General features: G+C 44.9%; 1 protein-coding gene and 1 pseudogene across 1 annotated transcript in view; one reads left to right on the top strand and one right to left on the bottom strand.

The window, feature by feature from the left end:
- The first annotated feature begins 1,223 nt into the window (after window positions 1-1,223).
- On the top strand, window positions 1,224-1,314 carry LOC113898953 (annotated as a pseudogene).
- A 7,824-nt stretch (window positions 1,315-9,138) lies between these two features.
- The window catches only part of GABRR2 (gamma-aminobutyric acid type A receptor rho2 subunit), a 40,394-nt gene continuing 22,574 nt past the window's right edge, over window positions 9,139-26,958 (bottom strand). Inside the window, exons 3-9 of the mRNA XM_027551411.1 lie at window positions 20,503-20,570; window positions 18,622-18,845; window positions 17,482-17,564; window positions 17,163-17,303; window positions 14,898-15,050; window positions 13,629-13,825; window positions 9,139-9,936 (exon numbers count right to left, since the gene is read on the bottom strand). Coding sequence (XP_027407212.1) covers window positions 9,625-9,936; window positions 13,629-13,825; window positions 14,898-15,050; window positions 17,163-17,303; window positions 17,482-17,564; window positions 18,622-18,845; window positions 20,503-20,570 — 1,178 coding nt within the window. The 3' untranslated portion in view covers window positions 9,139-9,624. The remainder of the gene's footprint in view (window positions 9,937-13,628; window positions 13,826-14,897; window positions 15,051-17,162; window positions 17,304-17,481; window positions 17,565-18,621; window positions 18,846-20,502; window positions 20,571-26,958) is intronic.

Here is a 26,958-nt window from a genome sequence, read left to right as displayed (position 1 = left end):
CATATTAGGGTATTACTTTTTCTTTAATAACTAGCCATCTGACATAAAGCCTGTTACTCAGGCTCTCTGGGTCTGTCTTTTTATCTGCAAAATGAAGGGTGAGACAGTTCCCTGGAAAGTTGGCCTCCCAACACTCCAGCTGGTCCATGACAGTTTTCTTCTGTTCTTTTGATGAAAATGTCAGGGTAAAGAGCAGACTAGAAGGATTTTATATTCTGAGATCACGTCTTCCTACATTTTCAGTGTGAAAATTTTTGTTGTTGATTTAGAAATGATTGTGGGCTTTCTAGGTGGTAAAGAATCCACCTGCCAATGTAGGAGACACAGGTTCAATCCCTGGGTTGGGAAAATCCCTTGCAGGAGGAAATGGCAATTCACTCCAGTATTCTTGCCCGGAGAATCCCATGAACAGAAGAGCCTGGCAGGCTACGGTCCATAGAGTCGAAAAGAGTCAGACACAGCTGAACAACAGCACTAGAAATGATTGCAGTTATAGATGCAATTATAGATTGGTTTGTGGGTGTGGTTTCAAATATTTTCACTTGGCAAAATTAAAAGTTGGCTCGTCCTCTCTTTCTCCCCTCTCTTTTCCTTCTTCTTCCTCCTCATCCCCTTCCTTCTCCCCTTTGTCTATTTTTAAATTTTCTGAACTGAATACTTCAGACCCTCTAACTCATTCCTCCCATCCACACTAAGAGGCCAGAATTATCCTCTTTTTTTTTTTTCAGGTACAGAGATTAAAACTCAGAGAGATTAATTAAATTACTCAAGGTCACATGACTGGCAAAATGCATTCACTTCATATCTAGCTTCCTGCCTCCATACTGAACATGAATAAGTGAAAGATAAAAAGAAAAGAAATTAGATAAAAAGATAAGGCATCCTTTTTTCTAATTACAAAGCTATAATGCAGTACCTTTGAAGCAATTTCTCTACAAACAGCAGAGTGTAAAAAAAATTTTGGTAAAAATCATACATGGGTCCTTACATGTAAAAGGTGCAACTATGAGGAAAATATCTTAGTTTGGGGACATCTTTACAATAATAGATGAAGTACAACTATCTCCTTCTTCTCCAACATTTCAATATAAAAGACGGTAGTCAAGGGTAACTGAAATTAAAATAAAAAATATAAAGCCTGAGATTTTGGAGAGAAGAAATTTCTATATCTATACATAGCACAGTGTCTAGTGCGTAGTGAGCACTTATGAACAGTATCTTTAGTGATCACTTTGGCGCATATATCCTAAAATCAGAACAATACAGAGGTTAGCATGGCCCCTGCTCAAGGACGACAAGAAAATTCATATTTTTTATGTATAGTTGAATTACTTTGCTGTACACTGCTGCTGCTGCTAAGTCGCTTCAGTCGTGTCCGACTCTGTATGACTAATAAAACATTGTAAATCAATTATGCTTCAGTTTAAAAACTAGCTGTCATTCCTTCTTTCCATCAAAATTACTGAGCAAATAGCATGTGCCAACACTGTTATGTACCCTGGAATACAGCAGCTGAGAAGCTAGACAAAAGCCCTGCCCCTCGGAGCTGACACTGTAAGGCTTGTTACACCTGTGATTACATCCGCTGCTGCAGATTTCACTCACATACACTCTCTCTGCTCTCAGGAGGAAGCAGAGAGGTTCATGGCCACGCTCTGCAGCCCTTCAAGGCCACGGCAGCCTGGACATAGTGGGTAATTGGAAATACGGGGCCGCAGCTGCCAGCTTCCTACTGGGTGCAGAGGAGGGGTGCTCTCTGGGGAAAGGAAAGGTGACAGGAAGGAGGAACTGGGTAAAGGCAGGAGGTCAGAAGAGGTTGGCAACCAGAGGACCAGGACCTGGGTCTAAAATCTTCCTTCAAGCAGTTTGGGCAAATCCAATGTTGGAGCAGAAAACCAAAGCTCTACCTGGTAGTACCTGCCTGCCTGTTACTCTCACCTCTGGCCTCCATTCCACCCATGCCAGGAGGCCAGGTACCTTCTGGATTAAGGAATGTTGATAGGAGAAGATGTAAAATTCCCTTGGGCCCTTTGTGTCTCAGACCGCACAGCTTTCTTGTGGGAAACCATAAAAGTGAAAAGGTTTGGGGGCCAGAAGTTCCAGTTCTGTTTCTGGCCTGTATCTTGCCATTTTCACCTCTTACCTCCTCTAAACCCTACTGCAGCATCTCACTCCCAGAGCAGACCCTGAAGCACACCCCACCCCTGCCCAAGAGAACCTCTTGGGTTCCAGGGAACACAGTTTGAAAACCATGCAAAACTCTCCCCCCAAAATCTATTTCAGACTTGGTACTAGCCTTTTAAAAAGAGTTACTGTTATTAACAACAATCCACCAAAAAGAGTTGGGATTATAAGAAAATCATGAACTCTGGGGGTGGGGCTCAGGCACTGAGACTTTCTCAACAGCTTGCCAGGTGACTAACCCAGGCCTGGGAAGCATGGATTAAGGAGAATAATCACAACATCAAGGAAATGCCTCAGTGTACAAATATATAACATGCTTTGGAAATATAGAAGAGTTAAAGATAAGTTATGCTTTGGAAAGGGAGAGGATGTAAGGGAAAGTCACAAAAGGGAGGCAATATCTGAGCTCGACTTCAAGTTATGAGGGAGGGGTCCCTAGGGCCTCCCTACTTAAGATGTGGTCTGCAGGCCAGCAGCACTGACATCTCCAGGCCACGTGTTAGAAACGCATAATCCTGGAACTTTCCTGGCGGTCCAGTGGCTAACAGTCTGCACTCCCAATGCAGGGGACCTGGTTCAGTTCCTAATTGGGGAACTAAGATCCCACCTGCCACAGCTAAGATGCAGCTCAGCCAAATAAATATTTATTAAAAAGAATGAAAGAAACACATAAGCCAAGGTCCCCTCCCAAACCTACCAAATGAGAATCTGCATTTTAACAGGGTCTGCAGGTTATTAATAGGCACATTTAATGTGAGACACCTTGGGCTAAGTGGACTACACGGCACTCGCCATCATAAACCTGGTCAGTTTAGATTCAACGTGGTGTACTACACCTGAAGTTGGTTTTTCAATTTATCTTTTAAAATAAATCCCAAACCTAATATTCTCAACGTTGACCCAAATGCCATTTCATGATGACATCTGCAGATCTGAAAGTGAGGACTGAATATTTTAATGAATCCGCTGATGGAGAGTATGTTTATACTACAGGTGTGGACTGCCCTCAGATAGCTCTGGAGGTTGGACAGGCTGGGACATAGGTCCCTTCTGGCATGGGATTTAGCTGTCAGTGCAAATAGGCCAGTGTTCTCTCATGCTGGTGCACAGGTTTCCCCGTGGGTACCATTTTAACTTGCGTCACATTGCTTAGTGATCGGTGTGGGGTTAGGGGTAGAGGGTAGGGGATGTGTAGACTGCTCTGAATGGCTGTTGATCCCACAGCTCAGCTTCTGGTCTCAAGGAGCTAAGCCCATGTCCTAGTTTAACTCTCAATTCCAACTGGCTGTTAGGATAACTCCAGGCAGACATGTTTCAGCACAACCCAGGCCAGTTTGGGTTTTGTTTTTCAGCCGCTTCTCTAAGCAAAGAAATAAATCACTTTTTGCCTGAAAATACTATGAGAAGTGCTGGGCTGGAAGAAGCACAAGCTGGAATCAAGATTGCCGGGAAAAGTATCAATAACCTCAGATATGCAGATAACACCACCCTTATGGCAGAAAGTGAAGAGGAACTAAAAAGCCTCTTGATGAAAGTGAAAGAGGAGAGGGAAAAAGTTGGCTTAAAGCTCAATATTCAGAAACAAAGATCATGGCATCTGGTCCCATCGTTTCATGGGAAATAGACGGGGAAACAGTGGAAACAGTGTCAGACTTTATCTTTTTGGGCTCCAAAATCACTGCAGATGGCGACTGCAGCCATGAAATTAAAAGAGGCTTACTCCTTGGAAGGAAAGTTATGACCAACCTAGATAGCATATTCAAAAGCAGAGACATTACTTTGCCAACAAAATTTCGTCCAGTCAAGGCTATGGTTTTTCCTGTGTTCATGTATGGATGTGAGAGTTGGACTGTGAAGAAGGCTGAGCACCGAAGAATTGATGCTTTTGAAGTGTCGTGTTGGAGAAGACTCTTGAGAGTCCCTTGGACTGCAAGGAGATGCAACCAGTCCATTCTGAAGGAGATCAGCCCTGGGATTTCTTTGGAAGGAATGATGCTAAAGCTGAAACTCCAGTACTTTGGCCATGTCATGTGAAGAGTTGACTCATTGGAAAAGACTGATGCTGGGAGGGATTGGGGGCAGGAGGAGAAGGGGATGACAGAGGATGAGATGTGTGGATGGCATCACCAACTCGATGGACATGAGTCTGAGTGAACTCCGGGAGTTGGTGATGGACAGGGAGGCCTGGCGTGCTGCGATTCATGGGGTTGCAAAGAGTCGGATACGACTGAGCAACTGAACTGAACTGAACTTGAGCAATGAATTGTTTCATGCAAATCCACCTACCTGATGGGTTGAACACAATTATGGAAGATAGCACATTTCATTCAGTGTGTAGAATGAAAATCCTTGAGACCCCCGTGAAGTTTATGTGAGAAATGAGTTAGGAGCCACACATCCAGCTCTCACTGTGGTGCTCTTGGAGCAGAGTGCACTTCGCACTCCTCCCTTTACACAGTGCAGTTGCCCTGCACAGAGGCATACGGGGTCCTAGTTTCCCTACCAGGGATCGAACCTACACTCGCCTGCAGTGGAAGTGCAGAGTCTTAAGCACTCAAGACTGCTGCTTCCCAAGCTGGGTCCACAGATCCAGTAACCAGGTTATACTTGGACCATTTCCACCAACTCCAGTAGAAGAGTTTGAAGACCCCAGCTTTAAAACCACAACCTCATCCAGGCCAGTTATGCCATAGTATTCTTTTGAAGTCCTCCAAGAAAACAAGAGTCTAAAACCATCTCCTATTGTAAATAGCAGTTCTCTGAACATTTTTCCTTCTACCCACATAAACCTTTTGTACTTGAGAGACTGGTTCCTCTTCTTTGCCAAGGAAGGCCATCATCTATCTGCATGATTTTTAAAAAATATTTATTTATTTGCCTGTGCCAGGTCTTCACTGAGGCACATGGGATCTTTAGTTGTGGCATGTGGATCTTAGTTCCCTGACCAGGGAATGAACCCGTGCACCCTGCACTGGGAGTTCAGAGTCTTAACCACTGGAAACCGGGGAAGTCCCCTACGTGCATGATTGATCCCATCTAACCTCTGGCCTCCATCTCGCTTTGTTTGTTCACAGCCCTTACCCTTCTCAATTTTTATGTTATTATTTGCCCCCAGCCCTCCTCTCCCTAACTCGAGAGTATTCCTTCTTGCTGTATCTGTGACAGTCTTCAGTTTATTCATTTCTCTGATCAGCATTCCTCTTCCCACCTAAATAAGTACTCCCAAGCTTTTATCTCCAGACCTCTCTTCTGCTTTTCTTCTGGGGCATTTTGTTCCCCTTGATAGAGCTTTCTTGAGCACATCTGGGAAGATAGTCCCAAATCTTTGTTCCCTTCAGCCCTAGGCCAGCCTTGTTAAGTTTCTACTTCTCTGCTTGCCTGCCAGACCCAGACTCCTCACCTTCCACTGAACTAGCTTCTTCCTCTGGCTGCCTCGTCTAAGTCAATGTCAGCACACAGGCTGCACTTCTACACATCACGGAGCTTAACATGAACTTTCTCCACTATCATCACCATTATTTTCCTGCTTCATTGGTTCCCTGAAACTCAGCAGCTTTCCACTTTTTTTACTTCATGGTCTCCCTTCTGCAGAGGGAAGAACAAAATCAAAGTGGTTTTGAAGAATCTTAACTTTCTAAACTTGCTTACAACCCAGAGCTCTGGTTTTCTTTGACATTTGTGGGCCCAGACAAGGCCCATCCAATTTCTTCCCCAGGTTTATTTCAAGTGGAATGAACCTAGAAGGACCCTTGACACCAGGGTCCTGGAACTGCTAGGATGTGACCCCAAGACTTTTGTACATTTGGTGGCGTGTACTTGAGAGACTGGTTCCTCTTCTTTGCCAAGGAAGGCCATCATCTATCTGCACGATTTTTAAAAAATATTTGTTTATTTGCCTGTGCCAGATCTTCACTGAGGCACATGGGATCTTTAGTTGTGGCATGTGGGATCTTAGTTCCCTGACCAGGGATTGAACCCATGCACCCTGCACTGGGAGTTCAGAGTCTTAACCACTGGAAACCGGGGAAGTCCCCTACGTTCAGGGAAGTTCCCTGAACACACCCAAGTTTCCTTCTGCCATGGTAATATTCCCTTCCCTCCTTTCCTATTAGTTGAAATTATATTTAGCCATTGCTCAAAATTTACCATAAACAGCAAAATCTGTAATCTCTCCCTCCTTTGAACCATTTTGAACCATGCCTACTATGAGTGTGAACTTTTTTATCTTTTGTCTTTCTTTTTTTTTTTTTTTTTGGTCACTCTGCACAGCCCTGTGGGATCTTAGTTCCCTCACCAGGGATTGAACCTGGGCCTCAGCAGTGAAAGCATCAAGTACTAACCCCTGGACCTTCAGGGAATTCCCCAGTGTAAGTTTCTTAGTGGCTAAATGGAGTTTCCCATTCATTTCTTTATCTGCTACCACCCCAGGCACCACCCCATCTCCCACCTGGGCATAAGGCCTTGAAGACAACTGTATGATAAATGTTGTCTCCTTGGTGTCCAAGAAGTATGTCTGATCATCATTTTTTGTATAATACCTATTTCTTTTATTCCAGCATACACATGTTTTACAATTTAACATTGATGAAGTCGGGATTCATCCTATAATCATTGACTGCTATAATTTAATTAGCAGCATTTTTTCCTCTCAGTGGTACATAAGCTATGGGGACATCTTAGATTCAGTGAAATCAAGCATCATTCAAGCATCTCTGATAACAGCTATGTTTACTCCTCTGTCCTCTCTCTATGGTGAATCATTCTCTTCTCAACATTCCTTTAATTCCTGTTCTCCACTCCTATGGTTGTCTCCTCTTTACCTCATTTAAATTTCTACCTTTCTCACGTAGAGTCACATTATTACAATAAGACTGTGCTAAATCCGCAGGTGTCGTTGGCTCATGATAAAATGCTGTTTACAATTCTGTTTGCTATAGAATGAATGCCAGTTCACTACATAAGCTAGTTAAAATACATCTTTATTTTTGTTAAGTGTGAACAGCCCACCATGCTACAGGAGCTTCCATTTATGAAGACAACGTGGTCAGAAGTCAAGCACTATTGAAATTAAATATGACAACTAGAGCAACAGGATGTATTTTTAATGACAATGTAATTATTATTCTTTGAGCAGCAGTGTGGCCTAGAGAGTCTCCAGAGAGTATAGGTTTCTAAACATTTCCAGATGCCCTGTACCATGCAATTTCCTTCTTTATGGACCTTCATTCTTCATTTGTTTACGAGGCTGGGAAAGCCACTGGTCTTGGGCCAGGCAACTACGTGGAGGGGATGCTGTCCCCATCAGCATGGGTGTGTGAGGAGAGGTTGGGGGGCCTGCCATGACTCCTAGTGTTGCAAAAATGGTGCATCTCTCACCTCTTCCGCAAACTGCTGCTGCTGCTGCTGCTAAGTCCCTTCAGTCGTGTCCGACTCTGTGCAACCCCAGAGATGGCAGCCCACGAGGCTCCTCCATCCATGGGATTCTCCAGGCAAGAGTACTGGAGTGGGGTGCCATTGCCTTCTCTGTCCCGTAAACTAGGATCCAGCAAAAAAAGATGACTTGCCCCACAAACTCTACACTCGGCAATCCCAAACTATCCTGCCTCTCTCAAGCTTTTTGCTCAGGCCAATCCTTCCATCCACAGCAGCGCTAATAAGACTTTCTGTGACTGTGGAAATGTTTTATAACTCTGTACTATCCAATACAACAGCCACTGGCCACATATGGCTATTGAGTAGAGCACTTGAAATGTGGCTAGAGCCATGTGGCAAGAACTCAGTTTTTTTAACTTTAATTAACTTAAATTTAAATTCATGGCCAGTGGCTACCATACTGAAAACCCCATATCTAGCATGTACTTTCTACATGTGCGCTTGGCATGAACATTTCTTCTCCAGATCCCCAACCTTCAGGGAACAGCTCAGAAGCTGTTATCTCCACAAGATTCAGTCTTCCACTGGAAATTATTCCTTCCTCAGAGTTTCCATTACACATTGAACCATTTTTGTTGCGTGTAACATTTTTAATGATACATAATCATATATCACATCCTTGACCAGTCCTTTCTCTGAGGGCTGTGTGAAAATATAATTATGTCTTATTCTTCCTTTGGATCCCACTATGTCTAGTGTAGTGAAAAAAAATGAAAGTGTTAGACACTCTGTTGTGTCCAATTCTTTGAGACCCCATAGACTATAGCCCATCAGGCTCCTCTGTCCATGGAATTCTCCAGGCAAGAATACTAGAGTGGGTTGCCATTCCCTTCTCCAGGGGATCTTTCCAACCCAGGGATAAAACCCAGGTCTCCTGCATTGCAGGCAGATTCTTTACTATCTGAGCCACCAAGAAATCCCAATATCTAGGGATGTTTTTAAATGTCTGTTACATGAATCTTCTAATGACTGGAAGCAGAGTTATTCACATTAACAATGAGGAATTGACAAGGATTATTGTGTAGTACAGGATTACCTCGACAAAAGACAGATTTGGGCCTTGGCCTCCAGCTCTTGGGAGGTAACTTCTAGACCCCTGAACTGTCCTGCCTGATAGGAGGGTCTTTGTTCACCTGGGGGCCTACAGCCATGCCAGATGGTCTAGGCTAACAGTTTGATTTATGATGGGGTCTTGGGCTGAGGGTTATCAACTCAGCCTCTGGAGGAATGGGAGACTAAAAGGTCAACCTTTTAGTGGAGTCAACTGTATCCAGATGGCCATCCCCCCAAAAAAACTCTGTATCTTGATGAGTTTTGGCAGTGTATCCCTGGTAGGCAATATTCAGTACATATTGTCACATATTGCTGAGAAAAATAAGCGCTGGCACAGGGTGGGTATTTAATGAGTGGCTGAATGGATGGATGAAAGAATGATGTTCCTTAATACTGCAAAATCATAGGAGTTGCCAGACTCACTCAGGTCAAATCATTTCCTGTCTTGGATCTGAGTTTTCCTTTTTCTTCTTTCCTAGATAGGCACTTAATCCAGGTGTAGAGTTTACAGATTTTTTCGTTTTCATTTTGAATCCTCATTTCCTGTCTCCTATCAAGAAAGCCCCTAAGCTTGCCTTTCATTTTCCTCTTTCCTCTATAACAGAATCCTAGGCCTTATAAGGGTCTCAGAATATTTATCTGGAAGGCATTTGAGCCTTCATTCACACACAAGAACAGAAGAAGACAGTCCCAGAGAGGCAAGAAGTGGGACACAACACAGAAGGAATGATGAGCAAGCCCACGAGGTCTGGGGAAGGGCAGCTGGAGGGCTCCTGGGGTCCTCCAGGGGCCAGGATGCTGCTCAAGGTGGTCCAGGAGCTGCTCTTTGTCTGTGAGGAGACATGGTCAGCAGGTCCACGTGTGGGCAGCTGGCCAGACCCCATAGATGTCCATATCAGGCAGGACAGTCCAAGGGTCTAGAAGTTACCTTCACCAGGCACGGCCTCGGAGTCCCTAGGCAAACACTGACCAATAAATCAAGTTGAAAAATATGTAGGAAGCTGGGAATATCAACCGGGAGTATTTGTCGATGGCGTGGGTGTTCTGGAAGATGCGAAGACCCACCTGGCCCTTCAGAAGCCCCTTCTTCCTGGAGGAGCTGGATTCGTTGCTCAGGGCCAGGTGGACCACTATTTTGTCTTGTCTTTCTTCTTCTGGCAGAATATGGCTTCTCGGGTACCCAGCTAGGCTGTTGGCCTCGGACTCACTGTAGCTTCCATCTAGCATCATGGTTCTCGAGTGAAGCATCCCACACATGCATGGGAACTGCAGGCAACAAACACAAGGGGAGATGTCAGGCACGTTTAGACCTGGAAGAGGTCCAGATGAAGGGGCCTGGCTGAGAGTATAGCCCACGGCTATTTGGAACCACAGAAAGCAGAACTAGCAACATCTCCAGAGATCACTTTGTCCAATGACTCTCTACCCTAGCTGCATATTAGAATCACCTTGGGAGTGCTTTAAACTGGGCACACCCAGGCTCCACTCTAGACTAATTGATTTAAGGCTCTCAGGTTATTCTACTAAGCAGAATCACTGATCTAGTCCAAAAGCCCTCAGTTGCAGAAGCAAAAACTAAGAACAAGAGAAGCTTTACAGCTCTCCTGGGATCAGACAGCTGGTGTCAGAATCAGGACTTTAAATCCATATATTCTAGTTCCAACCTGGGGCCCCCACCTCTGTGTATAAATACAAAGATGATTAGGTAGGAGAATGTCCTTATTTTAAAGGGTTACATTTAAGGTTCAAGAATCATGGTGCCTGCCTGTTATGTACATTTATTGTTTTATTTTATTTTTTCTTGGATAATCCTCTAAGTATAATTGATTTACAAGGTATAGTTTCAGGTATAGAACAAAGTGATTCAGTTTTATATATATAAGTATGCATATGCAGATAGATATATATGAGACCTTTTTCCGAGTCTTTTCCATTATAGGTTATAACAAGCTATTGAATACAGTTCCCTGTGCTATACAGTAGGTCTTTATCTGTTTTATATACAGTAGTATATATCTGTTCATCCCAAACTCTTAATTATCCCATCCCCCACCAGCCCTTTGCCCTGTACTTTTAAATGGTTCAACTGCACTGACAAAAAAATATATTTATATGAGAAAAAGCTCACACAAAAATGGCAAAATGTCAGCAATGTTGGATGGAGGGGCAGGGTGTATGGATGCACATTATCCCATTTTTTCAACCACTTCTGCAAGTATGAAAATGTTCATGAGAAATTATAAGGTGGAGGGAGGGAAATGGTTTTACTTAACTCCTCCTCACAATTTGAGTCAGCAAAGTTGGCATCCGTTAATGTTTGGCTCATGAGCCCATATTTGTTGAACGAAGGCTTTGCCATATTTTAAATGACTCTATACAGGAAAGTCCAATACTTTCCTGTATAAAGTCCAAAAGTATTTAAATATAATCCAAAGGTATTTGACAATAATCTATGTACAGATTATTAAAAGTTTAAACAAGGATTCACATACCCAAGTAAAAAGGATTTGTGTTTGATTGATGCTGGACAAAGATATGATGCTAGCCAACTGACCATGGGTTTATTCTCAGTCTGTTGGTTGTAATATGTTTCAAACTCTGCTCTCAGCCCTGGTGTGCCTTTTCCATCTGGCAAAGTAAAATAATAATATTCCACACCCTATCTCCTATTGTCATAGATCTTGAAATATACAGATGGATACCAAGAGGCATTAGGATACAAAAATAGATGAAAAAAATCAAAATTACTTGAAGTATTTTTACACTTGAAGAAATCTATAGTTTGGAGAGCTGTTTTTTTTAAATCAGGCATGATTGTTTCATTATAATTTCTATGTCTTTTCCCATCAGCAACAATAATTAAGTAGCACATTAATACATTCCTAGAATAACATAAATTTTAAGGATAAGGGTTAATAAGAGGTCATCTATTCAATTCTTTGCATTTAGATATAATCACACCCAAACTTGGTAAAATTATGAGATATTTTTATATCACTGGGGACTTCTTTTTTTAAGACACAGGTCTTTACTCCTTTTCCTTGTTCTAAGCTGAAATTCTGTCTGCTAAAATAAACACAGACTTTTAAGATTTTGAGTTAGAATCAGGTGATGCTCAAGATTATGGAAAATCTCTATTTCCCACATCAGCTCATTTCTAAGAAAAATTAAGTGGCTCTTGGCACACTGGGCAGGTCTGGATAATCAGCCAAAGAATTTGAGCACATACGGTGGAGCAGACCCCGTGCCTCCATGCTTTGCCTTCCAGCTTCAACCCAAAGCAGCATAGAGCCCTCTCTTGAACCTGGGTGAATCTAGCAGGCTCTGGTTAGACTTGCCATCTGCAGAGCAGAAGCCAGACTTCAGTGGGCATCAGAATTGCTCAGGAACTTGTCCGCAATGCCAATTCCAGGGTGCCAGCTCCAGAGAATCTGAATCCATAGGTATGGGGTATGCCTGGAATCTTCATCTTTAGTAGGCTGAGAAGGTGAATCCAGGCCCCTTTGGGAACCTCAGCTCCACTGGGGGCCATGTTAACAGTCGTGAATAGTGATTTCTCTGTGGAGCAGTGAGAGAGAGATTTCATGTCTCCCCACCTCTCCTCCAGCAGCTATACCTTCTCAGCCTTTCAATTGCATGTTAGACAACAGTGGAGAGCAAGCCCTTACTGCCCGGGTTTCTGTTCCCATAGACAGGGAACTAGACTTGGGGCCAATGGTCTGTCCACTGATGACTTCCTCTTTGCTCCTTAGATAGCATCATATCATCACTGCCCAAGACCAGGCTCATCGTATGGTAATAGGTTGATGATCTGCCTGAGAACATGTTATATGAGGTTAATAGTTCGTAAGCCCATATTTGTTAGAGGAAGGCTTTGCTACTTTTTGAAAAGCTCTCCACAAGGAAAGCCTAACAGAGTATAAATCAAGTGCTTAAGTAGAATTAAAGGCATTTGATAATGAACAATGTACAGATTATTGAAAATGTGAACAAATACCCAAAATGCTGAAGCAGAAAAGTTATGAAGAGAACTTGAAATGTGTATCTTAAACATTCTAGCATATTTGAAGACACCCTGGAAATACTTAGCAGATATATTGTGGAATTGAAAGACTATTTTTGAAAATGCAACACGTCCTCTTTGCCTAAAATTTAAAGCTTTCTTATGCAAAGGAGCTCCCAGACACCTAGACATGCATCAATGTAGAATTTTTCAGTCCCTTAATCTCTACATCTTTCAGATGAACATCGTTTTTATTAGTGCAATGATTAGTAAGGATTTGGTAACAAGTTGGCATTTTATTTCTTAACATGATTAATAAGAGTCTGTGTGTGAACAGAAGAGACTTTCCCTCTCTGCCCACGTGCATTGCCCTGAATTCCCCATTTGCATTCCATCTCATGGTATACTTTAGTGTAGTGCAGTGCTGTGTAGATAGCACAGTATTTCCAATGAGCCTAAAGGCTAAAGTCTCAGGATCAATGGGCCAGAGAACTGATAAATATATGAGTTTTTTATTCTAGAACTTTCCTCTTGTCTGCTCAAAGGTCATGGAGACATTTTCCCTAGACATGTTCAGGAATGATAGTGAGACTTTATGTGCATCTAGAACCATACAATTTCAAAGTAACTTTCCCATACATTATTGCAAGGGTGTTGTAACCCTTAACAGTAACCCTGGGAGGTAGGTGGGGTGAGGATTCTGTTATACTTTTTTAAAACAGATGAGGAAACTGAGGGCCAAAAGAAGTGGCAGAGCTGAGATCAAGAACCCAAGCCTTTCTAGTTTTTGTCCAAAGACTAGCTACTTTCTGGGATCCGTTGTGATAGAAGCTAGAATATTCCGAAATGGATCCTCCTCCTTTTGCACAAACATCTCCCTTTTCTCCCCTCCCCGCTATTCTCATCCAACCAGCAGCATGGACTCCAACAAGGAAATGAATGAAACTTTTCTCGCCTTCTCCTGCAGCTTCCGCTCCTTCCGCTCCTGCACGGTGGTCAGGTAGTTGACGGCCGCGTACTCCAGCACCGAGAGGAACACGAACACAAAGCTGACCCAGAGGTAGATGTCCACGGCCTTGATGTAGGACACTCGGGGCATGGAGGCGTTCACGCCCGTGATGATGGTGGACATGGTCAGCACCGTGGTGATCCCTGCAATGTCCAGCTTTAGTTCAGCCTCTGACAAGCGTGCATGGCTGCCCCATTTTACATTCTCTCTCTCTCATATCCAACCAGAAGTGCCCTTGGAAGGTTTCCACCTCATAGAGGTGTGAGGGTCTGCTCCAAAGCAGCCACCCCGTTCTCCTCCTGGGCCACTCCCTGCGTGTCCCCTTTTACTCTGAGCCCCTTGGAGCTGGGGGTCTCTGTGATGTGACTGCCAAGATCCATGGTGCATCCCAGAGGATCTGCTCAGATGTACGATTTAAAACAGTCACTGTGAAAATCGACTATACTTCAATAAAAAATAATTTTTTTAATTTAATAAAAATGTAACTAATTGAATTTAAATTTAAAACTAATTAATTTAATTTAATAAAAATTTAAAAGCAGGGGCTAAAGAACCCCTCTCAAGGAACCTTCCCAAACCTCAAGAAAAGAACACATCCGCCCTCCTCTGAGTCCAGAAAGCCTGTCACACCGGTTTCTTCCTCATTGTGCCTTGCTGGTCAAACCCTCTTGTGTCTCAGGGCCCAACCTGGTTTTGTCCAAATTGACAATGATGAGGTGCAAGTGCTGACTCTGACACTTAGGGGCTTCCAAGGCTAAGCCACAACTCCAGGGAATGCAGCCCCCCTCTCCTTCCAAGAAATCATGAAACATGGGTCCTGCTCCCAAACTCTGTCTAAACAAAGCCAACAAGCTAAGTTTTTGTATTTACATAGTAAGTTTGGGCATTTGTCGAATTGCCTCATTTATCAAAGTACTGAGCTCTGGCACTACCAGTGGTGGAAGTCCACATCCCAGAAAAGTGCTCTCTTTCTGAAATGATTTGAGCAGAGGTGGTGTGGTTTGAGCTTCCTGAGGTTTTCACCATGTGGTCTGGGAAACTGAGGGCAGTGTGGAATTGGAAAGCAAGAAGTAAGAGGAAAGTTCGCTCCTCTGACTTGGACAGACCATCACTTAAGAACTCTGAATGGTGGCTTTTACTTCTCTACATGGTGACTGGTTGAAAAAGAAAACAAAAACAAAAACCACCCTGCCACACCTTATCAAGTGCTTTTACCCAGTGAGACTCTGGCGGGCACAGCTCTGCGGTCGATCCAGAAGGACACCCAGGACAGCATGACCATCAGGGTGGCGGGAAAGTAGGTTTGGAGCAAGAAGAAGAAGATGTGGCGACGCAACGTGAAGTTGATGTACAGACGGTTGTACCAGCCTGTGGGACACAGGAAGAAGCCAGTGAGAGCCCATTACAGTGGCAAAAACAAACTCCTTTCCTGGGAGCCCTTCTTTCCCATCATCATATTCATCTTCAGCAGAAACGTAAAAGTTCATGATTGGTTGCCTTAGTACAATAAGCTTCCTTTCTAAAATCTAATCCCTCTGAGCCTCAGTTTTCTGGTCTATAAACTGGGGAGAATATCAATATTATCTACACCATAGATTTGTTAGGTAGACAGTAGTTAATTCATATAGAACACTCAAAACAGCAGCACATAATGAAAAAGAAATTCTTTAAAATGGTTTTAGGGGCTTCCCTGGTTGCCCAGAGGTTAAGACTCCACAATTCCATTGCAGGGGGCACAAGTTCTATCCCTGGTTGATCCCACATGCTGTTTGGTGCAGCCAAAAAATAATTTGTTTCAAAAAAAGGTTTTAGAAAAGAGTTTATTTAAACTTGCCAAGAAGAGATGAGAAAAGAAGATTGTGTGCCAAATATACATCAGAGCAGAAGAGAAGAGAGGGATGAAGGTGAGCACCATGGACATGAAAGGCTGTCCTGACACCCTTGGCTGGGGCTCGCTCTTCTCTACTGTTGGATGTTGTGGACAGAAGGGTGGGGCTGGAAGCAGGCAAATGGGGAGATAGTGGCCACGCAGGAGCAGACAGTAGCACAAAATCTTCCCACACCTGGGCCTGAGCTTCTCAGCACTGGGACAGGAAACGTAAGGGAGTGAGAAGTCTTCTATGGTCCTGTGGCTACTGCAGAGCTGTATATTGTATAAAGGTACATTGAAGTCCTAACTTCCACCACCTGTGAATGTGACCTTACTGAGAAATCAGGTCTTTGTACATGTAATCAAAGTAAGGTGAGGTCCCTTTGAGTTAGGGTGGCCCATAACCCAATGACAGGGGTCCTTAGAGAAGAGGGAAGTTTGAACATAGATACACAAAAACACGGGATTCCCTGGTGGCTCAGATGGTAATGCTCTGCCTGCAATGCACGAGACCTGGGTTCAGTCCCCAGGTTGGGAAGATCCCCCAGAGAAGGGAATGGCTACTCACGCCAGTATTCTTGCCTGGAGAATTCCATGGATAGAGGAGCCTGGTGGACTACAGTCCACGGGGTTGCAAAGAGTCAGACATACCATGGACACACCAGAGACACAGGGAGCAACATAAAAATAAAGGCTGAGGTTGAAGTAATGCTATAACCACCAGGAGCTGATAGGAGGCAGGGAAGGATTCCTTCCCAGAGCCTTCAGGAGGAGCATAGTGCTCAGGCTTCCAGCCTTAGCACTGGGAGTGAACACATTCCTATTGTTTCAAGCATCCAGTTTGTGGTACTTTGTTAGGGTGCCCCTAGGCAACTATTTACAAGGGCTGATTGTGAGGTCAGAGAAGAGCTCACAAATGGACGCTCTCAAAACTTCAAATATGGACCCAGGGTCCAAGAAGAAGTCACACTATACATGAGAAATGAATCTATATCTCTGAATATAGGTTGTAAATACATTTCCTTGGAAAGCTATCCATTTATATCATTAAGTCAGATGAATCAGTTTATAGAATTGTGTGTAAAACCTGACTTTTGTAATATTACACTTTTGTAATTTTTCTAAGGGCTTTCCAGGTAGCTCAGTGGTAGAGAATCCACCTGCCAAGATTAGAGACACCAGTTCTATCCCCGGGTTGGAACAATTGTCTGGAGAAGGAAATGTCAACCCATTCCAGTAGCCTTGCCTGGGAAATCCCATGGGCAGAGAAGGCCGGCAGGCTACAGTCCATGGGGTCTCAAAAGAGTCAGATATTACTTAGTGACTAAACAACAACAATTTTGTAAAATTACATAATTTTGTAAAATGACATAATTAATCAGGATGTCTGCAAGGATATTTGCTGAATTGTTCAGAGTGAGTGCCTCCAGCCATGGGATTTCAGAGGGCAGCAACTTTTAAATCCTCTGCATTTAAGTTCTAGTTTTGTTTTGTTGCACTATGCATTATTAAAATAATAAAAAAAATTCTTCTCATCGGAAGGGGGCCAAAGAAGCATTCTCATGTGTTTTCTTCCACATGTGAACCCAACTGCGGCAGAAGTTAGCTACCTGTGCTGCTGTAGAAGGCCAGTCTGGAAGTGGTGTGGAATTTCTGAATCAGAAACTGAGATAGGGAGATCTTTTCGTCCGTTTTCAGGGATTCGTCCCCATTCTTCCAATATAGCATCAGATCTTCATCTGTATATGCATCTTTGGGGAGAGGAAAAGAAATTAATTTGACTCCTTGTCTTCTGAGGCAAGGTGGAGCAACAGGGCCTGGGAGTAAATAGGTCTTATCTCTGGCAGGCGGTACTCAGCCTCAGAGTTACTAAAATGGCACAGGGAGGGAAGAAGGCAAAGATCTGTCATTACGAATACAGATACTTACAGCTTTCCAGCTCCAAAGAACAGGTCTGAGAATCCAGGGGAAAGTGGCTGAAATCCATGTTGCACATGGCAGTGACCGTAATCCTAGAACCCAAACAAACGTGTCGGCTCATGCAGTGACCTACTGACTCGCTTGTCTACCCATAGTAAGGAGGACACAGACATGGCCAGGAGCAGCTGCCTCCTTCCAGAAGCTTGGGAAACCCAGGTCTCTAAGTTAACTTTTTGTTTTTTTGGAGCACCATGTGGCACAGTGGACCTTATTTCCCCAACCAGGGATCGAACCTGTGTCCCCTGCATTGGAGGCCTTGAGTCTTAACCACTGAGTCCCTCTAAGTTAACTTTTAGAGTTTTATCTTCTGTAGATGGTGGTATTTGCTCTGCCCAGATGCCAGCTCCTGAGGGTGTTGGTTGTGAATGACCCACACTGGCACCTCCCCCGGGCAGTGTTCTTATCCAGAGAGCCACCTTCCCCAGAGATGCCCGGAGGTTATGCCTCCACAGCCCCCACTCAAGGTTATTAGCATCAAATTCTGGCAAACTGCACAGGCAGGCCAGGAAGGTGGGAGATAAGACTGTAATCACTCAAGTCAGCCCAGAAGGCATTCTATGGTAGCGCCTATTGAGCAGTAGCTATTGCTGTTTTTCTAATGTTTATTATTAATAAACATTGATAATATATTTGATAGAATCATAGGCTGTCAGAGGTGGAGGGTGTAAAGAAGGTCATTGTCTCCTTCAATTCATTCAGGCTCAATTAGTTTCCTAACCCAAGCTTAAGATCCCCAGTGATGGGGAAGTTACCACCTACTATGGTGGCCATTTCATCTTTAGAGAGTTCTGTTATCAGAAGGTTCAGACCTTCCCATGTATTCCACAGACCCAACCACAGTGGCAAACTCTCCAGGGCCAAATGGATAGACCACACATTTTTTTAACAGAGGGTTGTTTTTTCTTTGTGGTGGTTTTTTAACCCGAAATTGAATAGCTAATTCATTCCACAAATACTGTTTCCTCACCTCCCATGAAAAGCACAGTGTAGCTCTGACAATACAGTGGTAAATCAGCCAAACTTTCCCTGGCGCTGTCCACACGTATTAGAATAACGTTAGACAGAGACCATGACCCCGGGGACAGTTACCTCATGCTATACAGCACCTGCCCATCTGGGAACACTCTCAGCATGATGTTGTCTGTGGTGGTGTCATGGATGAACGACCTTTTGGAGTGAACAAAGAACACATCGGGGACCCAGATCTTCTTCACCAGCCGGCCGTCGAAGGTCATACTCTTGTTGCTGGCACTGGGGAAAGCCAGCCGCTCATCCTTCCAGTAATGCCGCAGGTACAAGGTCATGGTGAAGTCCTGTGGAGCAGGGGTAAGACCAGACAGAGATGCCTTACAAAACTCCCTTCCTGACCGTCCCTTCCACCACCATGATGGATGCCTCAGGCTCAGCCTCCAGGGTCTGGGTGACAGTCCACTGTCCTGCCGGACGACAGCCACCGCTGCCACAGAAAAGAGGACTCATTCTTGTGCCTTGTGAGATTGGAGCCCAGGAGACCGCACAGCTCCTCCTTCAGGCTTTGCAAAGGGAAAATGGCAGCTGTGATGCCCTCTGGCTGGCGTGGAGCCAGCAGGCCAGGATTTCCCCAAAGCCCTGCATGCTCACCAATACCTGTGCACACACGGCTCCTTACCTATTGGCTAACCATTCAACTCAACTCAGTAGACACTTCCAGAAACCTGGACAGTCAAGTGTCCCATTTAGGAGGATTTCTTAGATTTGTAAGATCTTTGAAGGCAGAATTGTGTCCTGCACACCACTGAATCTCCAGACCCTAGTTTAGTGCCTGGAAGAGCAGAGAAGTGGATGCTCAATAAATATTTTCAGGATGGAAAAAATGAAGGGAATGAATGGATGAAGAGATAGGCAGCAGTGTGATTTCAGCCTGGAAACTTATTCTGTTAACAAGTGTTTCCATGGTTGTGTCTTAAACTAAGAGTGAAGCCCTTACACCGAAGCCAGAGCTAAGACACAAATGCAGATGAGTCTTCTGGGAGCAGGTGGAGGAAGGCTGGAAAGATGCCTGTGATGTTGGGCTCAGAGTGGACGCCCATTTCTGCTCTACCAGCTACACCCAGACCCCTCCTGCCTGTCCTGCAGGCCGGTCCCCTAGAGGTGAGCACCAACCAGCCCATCTCTTCAATCCTTCACTTCCCTCTTTTGTCTTTCTATTTGCAAACTCCCTATTTCTTCTGCCTCAGAGACCTCAGACAAGCTCTTGCTGTGCCCTCTCCACAGCTATCAGGTCTCAGCTGAAATGAGACTTCTTCAAAGGCTCTGGTGACCACCCAATCCTGCTGGACACCACCATAGAGTGAGAGGCGGGCACTGGTGATCAGAGACCTGCAGGACTTCCAGGTAAACACATACACCTTCTGTGCTCCTCCGAGTGTGGCTCGTCTGACCACTCACATTACTTGAGGGGTGTGTTCAGAACAAGAAGTGCTGGCTCTCACTCCCAGAGACTGAATCTGCAAGTCTGGTGTGGGGCCTAGGATCTGCATTTAATCAACATCTCCTCCCAGGCTGGGGCTTCCCAGACAGGGCAAATTGGGCAAGAACATGCCTGCCAGTGTAGGAAAGCCAAGAGTCTGGGATTCAATCCCTGGGTCGGGAAGATCCCCAGGAGAAGGAAATGGCAACCCACTCCAGTATTCCTGCCTGGAGAATTCCATGAGGAGTCTGATGGGCTACAGTCCAGAGGGCCATAAAGAATCAGACATGACTGAGCGACAGAGCACCCTACCAAGTTATTTTGACCCATGAAGCTAGAGAACCCCAGCTCTAGATTTCACTGCCCCTGGGTCAACCTCCAAGTGCCAGTTTTATCCCCTCCAGCTGTGGCCCCGCCCCCAGGCACAGCCAGTACCAGTGTGGCCCCACCCACCGCAGGCTGCCACAGGACAGCAGCCCTGGCATCCTGCACCAGAGCTGCCCACCAAGGGCCCCACGTACCATGTCCACCTCGGAGATGCTGTCCAGGCTCTCCACCTGCACGTCCACGCCCACTGGGATGGCAGGGCCTGCAGAGGGGCAAAGACAGCTGGTTAAGTTGCCTTCCACTGGGTGGGTATACAGCTCCAACTGCCTTCCATGGGGACCCTGAGTAGAGCAGCAATGAGGTTTTGAGCAGCAATGAATTCCATGGGGGTTTTCTTACCACTTCCTGATGTGTTGGGTGCCTAAGCTTTCTCCATGAAGGCTGGGACTGTGTCTACCTTAAGTGTCTTTCTTGGGTCACATGTGTGTGTGCTAAGTCTCTTCAGTCGTGCCCGACTCTTTGTGACTCCATGGACTGTAGCCGGCCAGGCTTCTCTGTCCATGGGATTCTCCAGGCGAGAATACTGGAGTGGGTTGCCATGCTCTGCTCCAGGGTATCTTCCTGATCCACGGATCGAAACCACATCTCTTAGGTCTCCTGCATTGGCAGGCAGATTCCTCACCACTAGCACCACCTGGGAAGGCCAGGGTGGGTGTTAATCTATGCATGTATGAAGTGAGGTGGATTATGTATGTTATGCTTCTGTGAAATGATTTTTTTTTAGATTTTAATATCTGTTTAAATTTAATCTTAATATTTTAAACTATTTAGTATTTTAAAAACCTCTTAAATGAGAAAAACCAAAAACCTGTATCTGTCAGGCATATTAATGAATGCTGTTCCACTCACAGGTAAAAGATGTCTTTGAGAACATCAGGTAGCATCTGGACAGGGCCTTCTGAGAGGAAGGCATTGTCTGGAGGCCAGCCTGCTGCATCTGGGGCCACTGGGCCCTGGCCAGTGGTTGCAGGACTGGGGCATGCTGACCCACAGTGGTCTGAGCTGGGAGAAACTTGGGGTGGCGGTGGGAGTCTGGGTCTCAGGGAATGGAGACTGGGAGGGCCAGGGACTTTAGCTGAGGGCAGGGAAGGAGGATCAGAGATCCTAACAGGATCTAGTGGGTCAGGACATTGGATGGACTCACTGATTTCCCCAAACCTCTCCCGGTAGGTTTGCTAATACTTGCAATCTTACCATAAGAGATTTGGGGTTTTTTGACTGAGCATGATAGAATGAGAGCATTTTAGTTATTACTGGTGGGATTTCATGGCTATTTTCTGTGTTCTTAAGCATGAACACAAACAAACACATACACACTGCTTTTTCTTGTCTGTCATACCACATGGCTTGTGGAATCCTAGTTCCCTACCCAGGAATTGAACCCCGGCCCACAGCAGTGAAAGCATTGAGTCCTAACCACTGGACTGCCAGGAAATTCCCACTTTTTATTTTTGCTTTTCCCCTCCCAGATTAATTGGGTCATAAGCTGATCTTTTTATTTTCCTATGCTTTCAACTGATGGCTCAGGTCAGGGCCCATGAAAGATCACTGCTCTGACAGCCAGTCTTTTCTTATTCCAGGCTCCAGGTAGAGTGGAATGGCCAGTGTGAGGCAGAGGCCCCCTCCTCAAGGCTAACTGCTGGTCTTTCTCTCCTGAGGGGACTGCAACATGAGGAAGGGTCTGCCGGCAGCCTGGCCGGGGTCCCCCCTCCCAGCACCTAGGCCCCTGTACCGGACCGTGTGCTCCCAGTATCACCGTGGGAAGCAGGGCTGTTTAATTCCTTGTCCTCTGGATCTCCTTTACCCCTGAGACATTAAAACAGCCCAGGGCCAGAGCTCTTCACCCTCCCTTGAGCCCTTATCCGCTGTCCCGTGTCCCCTTTCTATAGAGCACCACATAGCCTGTAATGCCCGGTTGTCCCAAAAGCCAAAGGGCAGAAATAGTAGAGCCAGCACCCTCTTTGGACCCACTTCCCTGTGCCCTGGTTTTCAGATAATGAGTACAGTGTTTGACCAGTGGCTGGACAATTTCCAGATAAAATACGTCAGCTTGCTTGGTGCCTGCTACTGTGTCTCTCTGTCCCGAGGGCCTGCCTTGCCCTCTGTAGCTCCAGTCGTTCTTTGGAGAGAAAATTGATAAAGCCTGGGAGGGTAAATTCAAGGCTATGAGGTGTTGCCCATCCGGGAGGGCAGGGCAGGTGTCAAGGATCCTGGGCTGTTGGAAACCATCTGTGTATTCAGGAGGCTCCAAAGCTACATTCAGGGCCTCGCACCCCCAAGCTTGAGTGGGACCAACAACTTGCCTTCCTCGGTCCCAGGGCCGTGAAGGTCACGTGGCTACTGACTGGCCCAGCAGCCCAAGGCTAACACTCCATCCCCGAGTTCTCCTGAGTGCTCCATTTTGTCACCCTTCCCAACCTGATTTTTGAGAAATTCTTCCAAATTACTGGCCTTTCTCCTTCTTCCGTGAACAATTTTATGTTTTTAGTAAGACTAAGCCCTATAAGAGTTAGAAAGAAAATAGCCTAGTGAAGTCAACTAGGCATTCATGTCTTGGCTCCAGAACACTGATGTGGGTTTTTCAGGTTTAAGAAGATTGAAGATCCCGCATGCGGCAACTAAAATCTGGCACAGCCAAATAAATAAATATTTTTTTAAAACTAGGAATACATATATAGAAATAAATTTAACAAAATATCTGAATGTCTTCTATAAAGAAAGCTATGAAGTACTGAGAGAAATGAAAGACCCAAGTAAAGGAAAAATAATTTTCCTGAATTGGAAGAGTCAATATTATAAAGATATTAATTGTGTGTTTGTGTGTTTACTTTGCCAACAAAGGTCCATCTAGTCAAGGCTATGGTTTTTCCAGTGGTCATGTATGGATATGAGAGTTGGACTATAAAGAAAGCTGAGTGCCTAAGAGTTGATGCTTTTGAACTGTGGTGTTGGAGAAGACTCTTGAGAATCCCTTGGATTGCAAGGAGATCCAACCAGTCCATCCTAAAGGAGATCAGTCCTGTGTGTTCACTGGAAGGACTGATGTTGAAGCTGAAACTCCAATACTTTGGCCACCTGATGCAAAGAGCTGACTCATTTGAAATGAGTCCCTGATGGTGGGAAAGACTGAGGGCAGGAGGAGAAGGGGACGGCAGAGCATGAGATGGCTGGATGGCATCACCGAGTCAATGGACATGAGTTTGAGTGAACTCTGGGAGTTGGTGATGGACAGTGAGGCCTGGCGTGCTGCGGTTCATGGGGTCGCAAAGAGTCAGACACGACTGAGCAACTGAACTGAACTGTGTGTTAGTTGCTCAGCTATGTCTGACTCTTTGAGATCCCATGGACAGCAGCCCAGCAGGCTCCTCTGTCCATGGAATTTTCTAGGCAAGAATACTGGACTGGGTTGCCATTCCCTTCTCCAGGGAATCTTCCCAACTCAGGGATAAAACCTGGATCTCCCACACTGCAGGCAGATTCTTTACTGTCTGAGCCACCAGGGAAGCCCAAAGATATTAATTACTCCATATTAAACTTTAGACTCAATGCAATTATAATAAAAATCCCATTTGGTTTTCTTGTGGAACTTGACAAAGAGATTATTAGGAAATTCAAAGTTCCAATAACAGTTCTTCTTGAAGGAAAAAAGGGTGGGAGGATTTGTTCTACCAGATATCAGGATTTGCTATAGAAATACAGTAATTCAGAAGTGAAGAACTAGGACTCCAGTGGTTAGAATTCTGGTCTTGCAATGCAGGGGCTTCAGGTTTGATCCCTGATGGGGGAACTAAGATCCCATGTGCCATGTTGTGCGGTCAAAAAATTTTAAAAAAGAAAAAGTGAAGTACCGGTATAAAAATGGACAAATGAATAAATGGAACAGAGTGGAGACTCCAGAAACACACACACACTTACAGACACCTGACTTTAGATATCACTGCAGATCACTGGCAGAGAAAGCAATGGCACCCCACTCCAGTACTCTTGCCTGGAAAATCCCATGGATGGAGGAGCCTGGTAGGCTGCAGTCCATGGGGTCGCTAAGAGTTGGACACGACTGAGTGACTTCACTTTCACTTTTCACTTTCATGTACTGGAAAAGGAAATGGTAATCCACTTCAGTGTTCTTGCCTGGAGAATCCCAGGAACGGGGCAGCCTGGTGGGCTGCCATCTACGGGGTCGCACAGAGTCGGACACGACTGAAGTGACTTAGCAGCAGCAGCAGATCATTGGAGAGGGAATAGTGTCTTCAATAACTAATGCTGCTGCTGCTGCTAAGTCACTTCAGTCGTGTCCGACTCTGTGCGACTCCATAGACGGCAGCCCACCAGGCTCCCCCATCCCTGGGATTCTCCAGGCAAGAACACTGGAGAGGGCAACTAATGCTGAGACAATGTGTATGTGAAAATCATGCAACGTGCAAAACAACTCCAAGTGGACTGTGGATTCAAAGGCAAGAGGCAAAACAACAAATGGCAGGATAGCAATGGTCTTCTTCATCCAGACACAAAAAGCCCTTAAGAAAACTCACGGCAAAACGAATCCTTTGGTGTTAGAAGCCAGGACAGTGGTTGGCTCCAGTGGAGAGAAAGAGACTTCTGGAGTTCTGGAAATTCTGTTTCTTGGTCAAGGTGCTGGTTTCAAGAATGTGTTCACTTTTTGATAATTTACTAAGCTGAACAGTTATGATTTGTGTACTTTTCTGTATACATGTTGTAGGTCAATGAAAAATTCTGATCAAAAAAATCAAGGACTCTTATTTATCAAAGACACCATGGAGAAAGTAAAAATAAGCTACTGAGTGGAAGATATTCACAGTACATGTGACTGGCAAAGGGCTCATACACAGAATATAAAAATAACTCCTAAGAGTCCCATTAAGAAAAAATCATATAATCCAGTACAAAAAGGGGCAAGAGATTTGAATAGGCATTTAACAAAAGAAAACCAATAGACATGAGAAAGTACACAGTTGTGTTAATATTTCCCTTAGAACCACAGTGAAATATTAATACTATCACCCAACAAATCAGGCTCATATGAAAGAGCAACTACACTAAGTGTTGATAAGGATACAGAGCAACAGGAGGAGCCTCATACATTGCCAGTGGTGGGTGCAAATTTGTACAATCACCTTCGAAGACATTATCCAGCAAAATGGAAGCTATATAAAACTCATGACCTATCTACAGAATAGGAAAAATACATATGGTATATTCTTAGAATGGAATGTTACATTTACATTCAACAACATGGATGAATACACTTTATGAAAATTTCAATGCGGGTTGCATGGCTTGCCTTTCCTCCATGGCCCTTCCTGCTCCTTGAGAGCTTCTTAGAAAGTCTGAGTTAATTTGAAGACTGAATTAAGTTGAGACTCTTTCTCATGTTGGTGGATATAATCAAGCATTTTGGTTTGAAAACAGACCTGACTTTTTTCATGGTGAGCACTGCCTCCTGTGCAGCAGTGAGTGCCATATGGCAGGCATTAACCATCCACCTGGGGTAGGGTAGTGCAGGCTGGACTAGATCAGGGCTCTCACTTCCACAAACCAGCATCAGCATCACCAGGCACTTGGAGATGCAATCCTTGGGTCCCATCCTGAGCCTCCTGCCCCAGAGACATCACAAGTCCTGGAATGATGCTGGTCCATTGTCACTTTTGAGGACACTGGACAACTGACCTTTAATGAAACTCCAGAAGTGAGGTTTTATAGTGTCCCATGTCCTGGTTACCATTTTCCTCTTGTTTTCAACTCTTCCACTGTGCTATCTCCACCAGCTGTTTCTACTTCCTGCTCATCCATGCCTTCCTTCCCCCATTACACTTGCTGAGCTGAGGAGTCTTTTTTTCCTAAGCCTTGCTTGGCTCCCTGACCTCTCTTCCATGATCACTCTCCTTAGTAGAAACCCCCTTCCTTTTCCATCTCTGTGACACAGCTCTTGCTTGGCCCCTTCTCTTCTCTGCAGACACTCAGCCCCTCCCACAGCCAACTCGCCTCTTAAAGCTGATGATTCTCGGTACTTCCCTGGCATCCAGTGGTTAAGAATCCATCTTCCAAAGCAGAGGATAGAGGTTCCATCCCTGGTCAGGAAACTAAGATCCCATATGCCACAGTGCAACTAAACCCACAACCTCTGGAGCCCGAGCACTACAATCAGAGAGCCCAAGTCCCACAGTAATGACCCAGCATAGCCAAGATTAAAAAAAATAAAAACTGATGACTCTGTCCATCCTGATTCCCATCTCTGACCCAAACTCTGACACTGTTGTTGTTAAAGTCTAGAAGGAGTCTCCACTGGGTATCAAACCAAGTTCTTAAATTTAACACCCTTCAGGTGCATAGTGACTTCATTGGTCACCAGGCACAGGTGAGGTCAGGGAGCAGAGGAGTGAGAATGCCCAGAGGGGATTGTAGAAAAAAGGCTGTCTGAGGAAGAGGCTAGGAAAAGAAGGTTAATTTTAGGGGAAGGATGAAACAGTCCCCCTGCTGAATTTATGATTATCCTCTCTATCCAAAACGTTGTTCCCTTTCTTGTCCCGCCCTTGTTCCCCTCAGGACAGAAGAATATCAAAGAGAAGTAA

Source organism: Bos indicus x Bos taurus, chromosome 9 (genome assembly GCF_003369695.1).
Source record: "Bos indicus x Bos taurus breed Angus x Brahman F1 hybrid chromosome 9, Bos_hybrid_MaternalHap_v2.0, whole genome shotgun sequence".
Lineage (NCBI taxonomy): Eukaryota > Metazoa > Chordata > Mammalia > Artiodactyla > Bovidae > Bos > Bos indicus x Bos taurus.
This window is presented reverse-complemented; position numbering and strand designations above follow the sequence as displayed.